The sequence below is a fragment of the Serinus canaria genome, chromosome 10 (assembly GCF_022539315.1).
Source record: "Serinus canaria isolate serCan28SL12 chromosome 10, serCan2020, whole genome shotgun sequence".
In the NCBI taxonomy this organism is placed as follows: Eukaryota; Metazoa; Chordata; class Aves; order Passeriformes; family Fringillidae; genus Serinus; species Serinus canaria.
This window is the reverse complement of record NC_066324.1, coordinates 20,479,373-20,493,032: the sequence shown is the minus strand read 5'-3', so window position 1 is coordinate 20,493,032 and position 13,660 is coordinate 20,479,373. Positions and strand designations below refer to the sequence as shown.

The window sequence follows — 13,660 nt, the reverse complement described above, 5'->3', positions numbered from 1 at the left end:
CCTGATCCGAGGCTGTGGGTCCATCCCAAACCTCTGTCCCATCCGCGTCCCCCAGAACCCCATTCCCAGGGGTTTTATCCTTGGATCCCTCCCCGGCGGCAGTTGTGGTGGCTCTGGGGCGGGATTGTCACCACTGTCACCTCCCGCGGCCCCCTCAGATCTGGGCAGGGAGAAAAGCGGGAAGCGGGGGCAGCCGGGAACAGGGTGTCGGAATCCGGGGTCTGGAGGTGGGGGGGGGGGGGGGGGTTGGGTGGGGTCGCGTGGGGGGGGGCTCCCGACATGGGGGAGGTGGGGGGAGTCCTCGGTGGCGTCGCGTGCGGTCCAGGAACGGTAAGAGACTGGCTGGGGGGGGGGGGTAGGAGGGGGGTTGTGGGCGAGGGGGGGGGGCTGGGGGGGTGTGGGGGTGGGGTGGGATGGGGAGTCAGCCCGCCCCTGTGCCCGCCGCGGGGGGGTTGGGGGGTGGGGGGGGGGTGGGTGGAGGGGGCTGTGGGCGGGGGGGGGGGCGTGTGGCGGCGCCGTTCGGTCGTCTGGGCGTTGATCGCTCGGGCCCTGTTTGGGATGGTAGCCAGAAGGCTCAGCAAAGGCACTACGATAGAAAAACGTACGGAAAAACGGTAATCCGAGTGGGCGCCGTCTGGTCCCTTCCACCGAGCACATCCCCGGGGGATAGTGGGGCTGCGGTGTGGGGGGGTGCCGGTATTCCCAGGCGTAGGCGTTCCGTTGCTCGGGAGGGCGGGGGTGGCCCGCACCCTCCGAGCCTGGCTGGCACGCTGTAGACTATGAACGTCGTGAGACTTCTGGGGGGGACTTTCTGGCTCGGTGGGCGGCCATGGGGGGGGGGGTGGTCCGTTGCGGGACGGTGCCCAGCGTCGTTCCCCGATTGGCTGCTCTGGTTCCGGACGGTGCGTGAGTTCCCTTCCTGGGGGTCTTGGGCTGCGGGGGGCAGCGTCCTCGTGGCCGGGTGGGGGGGGGGGGGGGGGTTGGCCTAGCCGGCCATGCGACCACGTTTGAACGGACCACGTCGCGCGTCCCCCGGGGGGGGGGGGGTGGGGGGGGGGGGGGGGGGGGGGTGGTGTGGCGGTGGTTGGTAACGTGGGGGGGCCGCCGGCAGTTGGGGGTCGAGGTTGTGGGGTGGTGGGGCCGGGCGGGGTCTGTCCGGTGGGGGTCCTTGCCGAAGTCGTGTGATTGGCCATGTTGGGTGGGGGCGTCAAAGGGTGTGGGGGGGTGCTTTAAAGGCCAGGTAACTGGGCTTGCCTCTTCCTTCCGTCCTGGGCCGCCTCCTTCCCTTCCCACGCTTTGCCCTTCTTATTTGTCCCTCGTCTTTCCGTCCTTTCTTATCTGCCAGCGGATCTTCTTCCTGGCGGGGGGTCTGCCGGCCCTCTTCAGTTCAGTTTCAATGCGTCGGCCCCTTCCCGGGGCCCGCGGCATGCCTTTCCTTACATTGTATGTCATCTGGGCCGAGTGTCGGCACGCATATCTCTCCTTTTTATTCTTTTACCGGACCTTCCCCTCATTCCTATCCTTTCTCGTGCTCCATCGTGGAGTCCGTGCCCTTTAGATTACCCCTATATTTTCGTTGCTCACCCCTCCTTTATTGATCCATCCATATCTTTCATGTATAAATCAGTTGAATTTTTTGTGTACGTATCTGTCATCTTCCCATCTATCCTCCTTCTCATACACCCTCTAATTTTCCGTTCTATTCCATCGTTTCCCAGGCTCGTTGTCTTTTTTCTTTTACCAGAGCGAGCGCGCCTTCCCTCATTTCCTGCAGCTCGCCCTGCCGGCCGGCTTTCCATCCCGCTTTTGCTGAGCGAGGATCTTCAGCGCGCTTGAGGTGTTGCGCATTTCCTGCAGGTCGGAATGACCCGCCAATCCGGTTGTTTTACTCCAGGTCCTTTTCTTGAGTGGCTTCATTGCGTCTAATTACTCCCGTGCTTACCACCCACCGGAGAGTTGGTTGTCTCCCAGCCCACCTCGACTGCAGCTCGTTCCCCTCGGCCATCGATTCTCCTTCGGTGACCTTACAATGCCCCTTAGTGCTCTTTCTTCTTATACTCTTGAGTATTTTACTTTCTGTGTCATTGATAACTTCCCCGTCTTTTACGTCCCCGTGCTCTCTGGTATCTCCCGGCTCTTACCAGCATCGCTCTCCCTGTTCTTCGTAGATGTTTGATCCACCAATCAACCAAAATGGGGGGGTGTGGGGGTGGGGGTTGTGTTGTGGGGTGTGGTGGGTGGGGTGGGGGGGGGGAGTGGTGAAGGTTTGGGTAGGGGGGGGCGGGAGGGGGGGGGGGTGAGGCGTGGGGAAGGGGAGAGAGTGAACGGGGGGGGGTGGTTTTTGTCCATTCCCTTCGCCCCCTGTGTACGGGATTTCCACACATCTCATTACTGCCCAACTTCTGGCCTCATCCTCGCGTCCTGCCGGGGACAGAGATGGGAATGAGCCCGGCCAAACCGCCGGGACGGGAAGCGATTCCAGCTGGCAAAAGCGGTTGGGGAGATTCCCTAAATCCCGGCCCTAGCAGGGGAGCTCTCCCTCTCCCCCTCGAGCTCGTCCTTCCCCCCTCTGGAAATCCTTTTCCGGGTTTGGGATGAAACCTTGTTTGGGACGAGGAGCGGGAGCCGGGGGGTTCCGGGTTCCTCCCGCTGGGCTGAGGAGGAACGGAGCCACACGCGGCTCTTTCCCGACCGGCCATCCCATAAATCACGGGGTTTTCGGGATTTCCAGCGGGCTCGCAGACCGTGTCATGGAAAAAACCCGGCGCCTTCTCTCAGCCAGGGGCTGCGGGGTCCCCGTGGCCGCTGGAATCCTCGGGAAGGGAATTTTTCCCCACTTAACTCCTCATTCCCCTCTCGGTGACTTTTCCAGGGCACTCCAGAGGTTCCTTCCCGCTCGGAATTCCCAGCAGCTGGCAGCCAGACCCCTTTGTCTGACTTGCCCTGCCCTCCATTCCCAGCCGGGCCATTCCCAGCGGGAATTTCTCGGGAATAAACCCCATCGGCATCTGAGGGGTGGCAGAGGCGCCCCGCTGGCTCTGGGGGACCTCCAGGTGACGTTTCGGGGTGCCCAGGGAGGGACAGACCCCATCTCCCGGTGACTGGGGAGGGCAATCCCGGACTTTTGTCCCTCCTGGAGCTCCGGGTGGCATCCCACCCCTTTTCCAGAGCCCCCCGGGGCTCCCCCGCCGCCTCTCAGCGCATTCCAGAGCCGTGAATAACCGCCCTGCCTCCTTCCTTCCTTCTTCCCCTCCTTTCCCGGAGCTTTTTTCCCGACTTTTCCCCGGTTTTTCCCGCTCCAGCCCCGCTCCCCGGGCCCGCGCCCCCCGCCCCGTCACCGCCGGTGGAGCCCCGGTGTCCCCGCTCCGCTGGACTCGGCCCCGCCGCTCCCGGGCCCTCCTCGGCTTCTCCTCCTCCTCCTCCTCCTCCTCCTGTCCCGTCCCCTCCCCGTCCCCCGGGCCGGGATTGTTTTCCATGGCACCGACCCGCGCCCGCCCGCGGGGCCCGTCCTCGGCTCCTCCAAAATCCCCTAAAAACCCGTTAGAGCGCACCCCTGAGCCCAAAATCCCCTAAAACACCATCACCCCACACCCCTGAGCCCAAAATCCCCTAAAATACCATCACCCCAAATCCCTGAGCCCCAAAATCCCCTCAAACCTGTTAGCGTGCACCCCTGAGCTCCAAATCCCCTAAAAAACCCCTCACCCCAAACCCCTGAGCCCAAAATCCCCTAAAAAACCATCACCCCAAACCCCAGAGCCCAAAATCCCCCAAAAAACTGTCACCCCAAACCCCTGCCCCCAAAATCCCCTAAAAACCGTCACCCTAAATCCCTGCCCCCCAAAATCCCCTAAAAACCTTCACCCCATATCCCTGCCCCCCAAAATTCCCTAAAAACCATCACCTCAACCCCTGACCCCAAAATTCCCTAAAAACATCACCCAAATCCTGAGCCCAAAATCCCCTAAAAACCATCACCCTAAATCCCTGCCCCCCAAAATCCCCTAAAACACCATCACCCCACACCCCTGAGCCCAAAATCCCCTAAAACACCATCACCCCAAATCCCTGAGCCCAAAATCCCCTAAAAACCATCACCCCAAATCCCTGCCCCCCAAAATCCCCTAAAAACCATCACCTCAAACCCCTGAGCCCAAAATCCCCTAAAAACCATCACCCCAAATCCCTGCCCCCCAAAATCCCCTAAAAACCATCACCTCAAACCCCTGAGCCCAAAATCCCCTAAAAACCATCACCCCAAATCCCTGAGCCCAAAATCCCCTAAAAACCATCACCCCACATCTCTGCCCCCCAAAATCCCCTAAGAGCATGTTACCACGATTCCCTGTTACCCAAAATCCCCTAAAACCCATTACCCCACACCCCTGAGCCCCAAAACCCTCTAAAAAACCCTTATCCCAAATCCTTGTCCCCCAAAATCCCCTAAAACCCCATCACCCCAAATCCCTGTCCCCCAAAATCCCCAAAAACTTCATCGCCCCACACTCCCGCCCCCCAAATCCCCCAGAACAGCTTCCCCCCCACACCCCCGCCCCCCCAAATCCCCCAAATCCCTGTAACTCGACCCCTCTGACCCCCAAATCCCCTAAACCCCATCCACCCACAACTCTGAGCCCCAAATCCCCTAAAACCCATCCACCCACAACTCTGCACCCCAAATCCCATAAAACCTCACCCCTCACACCCCTGCTCCCCAAATCCCATAAAACCCCGTCACCCCCAACTCTGCTCCCCAAATCCCATAAAACCCATCCACCCACCACTCTGCACCCCAAATCCCATAAAACCCCCTGACTGCACAGCCCTCAGCCCCAAATGCCCTAAAATCTTGTCCCCCTTTCAAACCCTTGACCCCAAAAATCCCCCAAAACCCCGTTTGGGGACTGGGGCTGGGGACAGGGACTGGGGACAGGGAGTGGGGACAGGGGACAGGGTTTGGGGACAGCATTTGGGGACACAGGGTTGTGGGGTGACCCCACAGAAGGGTTGTGGGGCCAGGGCTGGGTCAGGAGGGAGGAGAAAATTCCCAAATCCAGGGATGGCACTGGGGGATGGCACCGGGGTGGCACCGGGCATGGCAATGGGGATGGCACTGGGAATGTCACCAAGGGGATGGCACTGGGGATGGCAATGGGGATGGCACCAGGAATGTCACCAGGGGATGGCACTGGGGGATGGCAACCGGGAACATCACCAGGGATGGCACTAGGGATGAAACTGGGAATGTCACCAGGGGATGGCACTGGGGATGGCACCGGGGATGGCACCGGGGGTGGCACTGGGGGTGGCACTGGGGATGGCACCAGGAATGTCACCGGGGATGGCACTGGGGATGGCATCAGGGATGGCACTGGGGATGGCACCAGCTCCACCTCCTCATGTCTCTGATGAGAATTCCTGGGAAAAGGTCGGAAAATTTGGATTGTGGGGATTTCATCCTGCAGATCCTACAGGGGAATGGGAATGGATATGGGGATGGGAATGGGAATGGGAATGGGGGAATGGGAATGGGGATGGGATGGGAATGGGAATGGGGATGGGGATGGGAATGGGGATGGGGATGGGAATGGGAATGGGAATGGGAATGGGAATGGGAATGGGAATGGGAATGGGGCTGTGAACCTGGGCCCATGGGGCTGGGCGGGATGGGCTGGCATGGGTGGCCTGGGCCATGGGCATGGCATGGGAAATGGCCGGGCCTGGGCCTGGGACTGGGCCTGGGCCTGGGGGCCTGGGCTGGGAAGGACTGGGAACGGTCCCTGTCCACCCCAAACTGGTCAGACTGGGAACTCCCAACTGCTCAAACTGGGAATTCCCAAGTGGTCAAACTGGGACATTCCAACTGGTCAAACTGGGAATTCCTGACTGGTCAAACTAGGGCATTCCAACTGGTCAAACTGGGACATTCCCAACTGGTCAAACTGGGACATTCCTGACTGGTCAAACTGGGAATTCCTGACTGGTCAAACTGGGACATTCCAACTGGTCAAACTGGGACATTCCTGACTGGTTAAACTGGGAATTCCTGACTGGTCAAACTGGGAATTCCTGACTGATCAAACTGGGAATTCCTGATTGGTCGAACTGGGCCATTCTCTCTGCAGGGCTGGGATTCCCTGGGGAACTCTCCGCTCATTCCAGCCATGGGGATAAAACCAGAGGATTTTTGGGAATTCCGAGCACTCCGTGGGTGCTTTAACCATTCCCAGCAGGAATTTTTTCCAGGAAAAATGCAAATTCCCCCCCTCCCCCCCAATTTATTTGTGGCCTCCCGGAGAGCAGCAAATCCCGGGCTGATCCCGGATTCCCGGGAATCCGCGGTTCCCTAATTAAAGGCAGCTGGGCTGATTGTTCTTTTCCCATTCCCGCCGTGACTCCCGAGCACCGCGCTCAATTACGGGAATATCGGCAATTACGGGAATGTTGGCAATTATGGAAATATCAGCAATTATGGGAACGCCGGCAATCGTGAGAATATCCATAATTAATTGTGGGAATGGCAACAATTGCGGGAATATCCGCAATTAATTATGGGAATGGCAACAGTGATGGGAATGTCAACAATGATGGGAATATCCAGGTGGATCCGAACACCTGGAGCAGTCTCGGGCTCCCGGGATTTGGGGGGATATTGGGGGGATTTGGGGGATTTTTTCCCCTGGAGAAAGGAATGTTGGATTGCCGGGGGGGATTTCATCGGTGGGATGGGATTTGGAGCAGAAATCCAGCGGGAATTTTGGGATGAGGGCTGGGAGCCCTTGGGGACCGAGGTGGCACCAGCAGGGAAGGGAGTTTGGGGAGAAAAAGGCAAAAAAAGAGCGAGGTTTGGGGTGTTTTTTTACAAAAAAAAGGGAGGTGGGAGTGCAGGAATTCCATCAAAAATTAAATGCGCTACAGATAAAATGATAAATAAAAGAGACCTAAAATGACAGAAATCACACCTAAAATGATAAAAACACACCTAAAACGGTGGAAAGCACATCTGAAATCGTATAAAAACGATGGAAATTATAATTAAAACGACAGAGAATGATCTGGAAAACGACAGAAAATGGTCCATAAAACGGTGGGAAACACACATCCGTGGGATGTTTCCTTGCTCCAGCGGATTCCGACGCTCACCGGGGGAAAATGGAATTCCTTTTTTTCCCCTCTCCGGGGTGAATTTATAGGGAAGATTTAATGGATTTGGGCGATTCCGTTCGCACGCCAACGCGGTTTCCGCGCCTGCTTTATGGCCGGAAAAAATGAATTGTTGTTTTCACCATATTAAAAAAAAAAAGAAATGCGCAGCACACATAAAAGGAGGCGGCCGTGGCGGTGCCACCTCCTGGCTGTCCCCTCCCCGCCCTGGGGACAAAATCCCGGTTTTTCCCCCCAAGCACGGAGGCGGCTCCACTTTCAATCCCTTTTATTGACTCGTCACGGACAGAAGCGCGCAGAGAAAGCGCCCGCGGCTCTCCGCGCCACCGGGGCCAGCGGCACCGGGGCTGGCGGCCACCGTGGCCACCGTGGCCACCTCGGCCGCGGGCTCCGGGCGCGTCTGCGGCACACACACTTGGCTACAAGGCTACTCTACCCAAAACACACCGAGGGGACGGGACCGGGAACCGGGGACTGGAGATGGGGACCGGGAATCGGGGATCGGGGCGCCCCCGGCGCCTCGGGGCGCGGAGCTGTCCCGGCGAGCCCGGTGCTGAACGGGGAGAGCGGGACCTGCCGGGAACGAGAGGGCGGGGACCTGGGAGCACCGGGACCCACCGGGAACGGGAGTGGCGGGGACCGGGGAGCACCAATATCCATCGGGGGCTGGAGAGAACAGCCCGGGAGTGGCGGGGACCGGGAATGTCGGCACCCGCCGGGGAAAACCGGGATGTGCCGGAGCGCCGTGGGCACGCACCGGAGAGCGGCGGGGACGCTCCGGGCTCGGCGGAGACCGCTCCGGGCTCGGTGGGGACAGCCCCGGGCTCGGCGGGGACAGCCCCGGGCTCGGCGGGGATAGCCCCTGGCTCGGTGGGGACCGGTCCCGGCTGGGCGGGGACAGCCCCGGGCTCGGCGGGGACAGCCCCGGGCTCGGCGGGGATAGCCCCTGGCTCGGTGGGGACCGGTCCCGGCTGGGCGGGGACAGCTCCCGGCTCGACAGGAGAGAACCGGGGAGCAGAGGGGACTCACCGGGCGCCGAGGAGCGGCGGGGACTGAAAGGATTCCAGCCAAGAGAATTTGGGGCTATCAGGCTTTTTGCTCTTAGCCGTTTTCTCGGGGTTTTTTTCGTTTTTTGTCTCGGAGGGGAAAGCGGACCCGGTGCTGGCGGGCGGCAGAGGGAGCCGGGGGAGAGGGAATCGTTGTCGCCGCCGAGCCGGCAGCGAGCACCGCCGGTGCCCGAAATGGAAACGAAATCGTGGGAGGCTCATCCCGGCGGCACCGGGCGAGAAGGAGAAGTGGGGGAAGGAGGAGGAGGAGGGGGAGGAGGGGGAGGAGAGGCGGGGGCGGCTCCGCTCGCTCCCGGAGGCTTTTCCCCGGGCGAAGCGGGGGGTGGGAGCGGGGTCAGGGGGATCTGGGGGGCTCAGCGGGGCCGCTGCCGGTAGTTGCCGTTGATCTCCGGGGAGATGGTGACGGCCTCGGCGCCCAGCGGCAGCTTGTCGCTGTACTCGGAGCGCACCTCGAACTCCTCGGCGCCGCCCTTGGACTGCGACTCCGCCATGGAGCTGGCGGCCACGCTCTCCTCCCGCTCCAGCTCCGCCGCGCCTTCCCCCTCCCTCCCGCGCCGCCACCGCGCTCCTTCTTCATCCCCCGCCTCCTCCTCCTCCTCTTCCTCCTCCTCCTCAGCCTCGGCCTCGCCGGGACCGAAGTTCTTCTCGGACTCCAGGTAGGAGGCGCGGGGGTCGAAGTCGGCGGCCATGCGCTTCTCCATCTGGTCGGGGTTCTGCGCCTTCATGATCAGCTTGTAGGGCTTGGCCTGCAGCTTGGCGAGCAGGTGGCACCACGTGGCGCCCAGCAGCGGCAGCGTGGCCAGCAGCAGCAGGAAGATGCTGACCACCACGATGATGATGAGCGACGGGATCTCCTTCTTGGTGGTGAACACCACCTGCACCCGGCACTCCTCGCCCGGCGAGCTCAGGCACACCGAGTAGTTGGTGCCGGGGCTCAGGCCCTGGAACCAGTACGAGTTCACGCCGGCCTCGATCTGCGACCACTGCAGCAGGGCGTGGCCCTGGCGGCCCTGCTGGCACAGGTAGAGCACGCCCAGGTGGCCCCCGCCGGGCTGGGTGGGCGTCAGCTGCACGCGGGCGTCGCGCTCGGCCACGTCCAGGGCGATGACGCCCAGCTCGAAGCTGTGCCGCTTGAAGTCGCCGCTCTGGTTGAAGGCGTGGTTGGAGATGTACTTGGAGCCGCCCTCCGAGGCCCCGCACTTCTTCTCCAGCCCCGGCGGCTCCAGCGGGACCCGGCCCCGGCCCTCAGGCTCCGGCCCCGCCGCTGAGCCGGGCCGGCTCTGCCGGGTGGGGCCCAGCGCTTTGCCCCTCTCCTCCGGGGTCAGCACGCTGTTCTTGGCCGCCTCGGCGTCGGGTTTCCTGTCGCCCGCCTGCCCCTTTCCGCCCCGCGGGTCCCCGCCGGGCGCCGGCGGGTACTTCTGCGGGCCCGCCACCGCCACGCTGACCGAGGAGTGGTTGCTGCCCACCTCGTTGGTGGCCACGCAGGTGTAGGTGCCCTCCTCGCGCTTGCTCAGGCGCGGGATCACCAAGGTGCCGTTCTTGAACGCCACGAAGCGCTCGGGCTCCGGCCGCGGCTCCTCCTTGGCCGCGCTCTCCGGGCCGCTCCCGCCCAGCTCCAGGCTCTGGCCGGCCGTGCGGATCTTCCAGCGCAGCTCGGGCGGCGGCGAGCCGCTGGCGGCGCAGTGCAGGCTCAGCGTGAGGCCGTCGGGCAGCTCGGCCGCGTCCAGGTCGGGCGAGAAGCCGACGCTGACGGCGGGCGCGGAGCAGAGCAGCTGGGGCAGCTTGGCCAGCGGCACGCCGCGCAGGCGCTCGGGCAGCGCGCAGGCGATGGAGTCCTTCTCGGGGATGGAGATGAGCGTGCTCTCCATCCAGCGCTTCAGCCACTGCAGCGCGCAGGAGCACTCGAAGGGGTTGTTGTAGATCTGCAGGTGCGACAGCGAGCCCAGCGAGTCGAAGATGCCCTCGGCCAGCGTGGCGAAGCGGTTGTTGTTGATGCGCAGCGAGCGCAGGTCCTTGAGCGTGCGGAAGGCGTCGGGCGGCACCGTCGCCATGCGGTTGTTGTTCATCTTGAGGAGCTGCAGCGCGCTCAGGTTGCGCAGGTCCCGCCAGGGGAACTCCACGATCTGGTTGTGGCTGACGTCCAGGTTCTTGAGCTGCGCCAGCACGGCCAGCGCGCCGGGCTCGATGGTGGCGATCTCGTTGTGCGCCAGCCACAGCGAGCTCACCTGGGTCACCTCGGCGAAGGCGCCGCGCGGCAGCGAGCTGATCTTGTTGGCCGACAGGCTCAGGGTGGTCACGTTGGAGGGCAACCCCGCGGGCACGGCCTGCAGCTCCTTGTAGGCGCAGTCGGCGAACTGGTGCGCGTACTTGTCCACGCAAGCGCACGGCTCCGGGCACGCCCGGCCCGAGCCCAGCAGGGCGGCCAGCAGCAGCGCCAGCAGCGGGGCCATGTCCCCCTGGCAGGGGACAGCGCGGGGCTCAGCGCCAGCGCGCCCCGGCCCCGCCCGGCGGCGGGAGGTGGAGGCGGCGGGGCCGCGCCCCATTGTCTGTGCCCGGCTCCCCCCGGCTGCCGCCCGCTGCCTCCCGCGCATCCCCTCCTCGCCCTCTCCCCCGCTTTCCTCCCCTTCCCGCTGGCTCTTCCCACCCTTCTCGCTCTCTTTTTCTCGCCTCGGTCAGGTTTTTCCTTCTCTCCTTCCCTGCCCGGCTCTTCCCACCCTTCTCACTCTCTATTTCTAGGTTCGATCAGGTTCTCCTTCCCTCCTCCCCGGCCGGCTCTTCCCACCCTTCTCACTCTCTATTTCCCGGCTCGATCAGGTTTTTCCTTCTCCCCCTTCCCACCCTTCTCACTCTCTATTTCCCGGCTCGATCAGGTTTTTCCTTCTCCCCTTTCCCACCCTTCTCACTCTCTATTTCCCGGCTCGATCAGGTTTTTCCTTCTCCCCTTTCCCACCCTTCTCACTCTCTATTTCCCGGCTCGATCAGGTTTTTCCTTCCCTCTCCCCTGGCCGGTTCTTCCCACCCTCCTCACTCTCTCTTTCTCGGCTCGATCAGGTTTTTCCTTCCCTCTTTCCCAGCCAGCTCTTCCCACCCTTCTCACTTTCTTTTTCCCGGCTCTATCAGGCTTTTCCTCCCCCACTCCCCCGCCCCGCGAAATAACCAACTAATTAACCTCCATTTTCCTTATCCTCTGCTTTTATCTCTCCTTCCCCAATTATTTCTTTCGCTTCCCTCTCCTCTCCCTTCCCTCCGGCTCTCCCCTCCCTCTCTCCCCCGTCTCTCCCTACTTCATCCCCGCCCTATTCCCCCTCTCCTGTCCCCCGCCACTCACCCTCTCCTAGGTGCCTCTCCGCCAACCCTCAGCCCTTCCCGGCGCTCCTCATCCTCCTCCTGCCAACCGGCCGAGGGGCGGGGGGACCGGGGGGACCCCGCCCGCTGCCCCCGCGCCTGCCGGGGCCGAGCTGCGAGCGGCGGCGGGGCCGTGCGGGCTCTGGGCTGCCGAGGCACAGCGAGAGGCAGCGATTTGCATTTCTGCCAGCCTCCCCCTCCGCCCGCCCGCCACCCCCTTCCTTCTCCCAGCCCACCACCCACCCACCACCCACCCGGCCGGCGCCGCCCGCGGCCGCTTCCGCACCGCCGCTACCCCCGAAAATACAGAAATAGCCCCCCCCAAAAAGCGGGGGCGCCGGCGCTACTCGGCCCGCGGGCGTTCTCCGCCGCTCCGCCGCTGCTTAGCGGCTCCCCCGGAGCGGCGGCGATGCCGTCGGGGCTCGGCTCCCCCCGTCCCGCCCGCGCATCCCTCGGAGGATGGAGGAAAAGCAGGCGGGAGCCTCCCGCGCCGCTATTCCCGATCCAGGCGGGAATTCCAGGGCGATGCCGGCCTTGAGCCCCGAGGGAGGACGGGCACGGGAGCGGGGGGGACGCTGCTCCCGCATCCCGCATCCCGGAGCGTTCCCCTCGCGGAAAAGCGGGATCGGGGGAGCGCGGTGTGCCTCGAGCCCCGGGCAGGAGCCATCGATCGGGCAGGGATCGATCCCGCCTCCCCCGCCCCCCTTGCCGCTCCCCAGCCCCGTCCCGCCGTCCCCGCCCCGCGGGCAGCGGCCAGGGCCGGGGGAGCCGGCGGGGACTGGGGGGGCGAGCGGCTCCTGCCGGTGTCGCCGACATCGCCGAGTCGTGACAGAGAGAGGCCCCGCCCTGAGCTGTGCCTGCCGGCAGTTCCCAGGGATGGATGGATGGATGGATGATGGATGGATGGATGGATGGATGGATGGATGGATGGATGGATGGATGGATGGATGGATGGATGGATGGATGGATGGATGATGGATGGATGATGGATGGATGATGGATGATGGATGGATGGATGGATGGATGGATGGATGGATGGATGGATGGATGGATGGATGGTGGATGGATGGCTGATGGATGATGGATGATGGATGGATGGATGGATGGATGGATGGATGGATGGATGGATGGATGATGGATGGATGGATGGATGGATGGATGATGGATGGATGGACTGGATGGATGGATGGATGGATGGATGGATGGATGATGGATGGATGATGGATGGATGATGGATGGATGGATGGATGATGGATGGATGGATGGATGATGGATGGATGATGGATGGATGGATGATGGATGGATGATGGATGGATGATGGATGGATGGATGATGGATGGATGATGGATGGATGATGGATGGATGGATGATGGATGGATGATGGATGATGGATGGATGGATGGATGATGGATGGATGATGGATGGATGATGGATGGATGGATGATGGATGATGGATGGATGGATGATGGATGGATGGATGGATGGATGATGATGGATGGATGATGGATGGATGGATGGATGATGGATGGATGATGGATGGATGGATGGATGGATGGATGGATGGGTGGATGGAGGAGGATGGGTGATGGATGGATGATGGATGGATGGATGGATGGATGGATGGATGGATGGATGGATGGATGGATGGATGATGGATGGATGATGGATGGATGGATGGATGGATGGATGATGGATGGATGGATGATGGATGGATGGATGGATGGATGGATGGATGGATGGATGGATGGATGGATGGATGGATGATGGATGGATGGATCCATGGATGGATGGATCCATGGATCCATGGAGGGCACAGATCTGTTCCCATGCCCACACCAGATTTATCCCATGATGTTCCCATCCCATTTCCCCTCTCCCTCTCCTGCTCCCTTTCCCAGCCTCGGTTTGGGAATTGTTGGATGGGGTTGGGATTTATTGACCACATCCCATCGGGATCATCAGTGTCCTTCCAGCAGAGCCGTTCATGGCCCTAAAAACCCCCGGGAAATGGGATTTTCCTGGTATGGAAGGGAGATTTGGGACAGTGGGGTTTTGGGAATAACACCCTGATCCTTTGGGATCCC

The 13,660-nt window shown here is 62.0% G+C and overlaps 1 protein-coding gene across 1 annotated transcript; it reads right to left on the bottom strand.

Moving 5' to 3' along the window:
• Positions 1-8,508: 8,508 nt before the first annotated feature.
• LOC127059991 (immunoglobulin superfamily containing leucine-rich repeat protein 2-like) lies at positions 8,509-10,681 on the bottom strand. The gene has a single exon (XM_050978468.1). The coding sequence runs from the start codon at positions 10,679-10,681 to the stop codon at positions 8,585-8,587; it is 2,097 nt and encodes a 698-aa protein (XP_050834425.1). The 3' UTR covers positions 8,509-8,584.
• Positions 10,682-13,660: the final 2,979 nt, after the last annotated feature.

Excerpts from the sequence above, each read along its gene's own strand:
- LOC127059991 (XM_050978468.1), bottom strand. The coding sequence starts at position 10,681 with ATGGCCCCGCTGCTGGCGCTGCTGCTGGCCGCCCTGCTGGGCTCGGGC.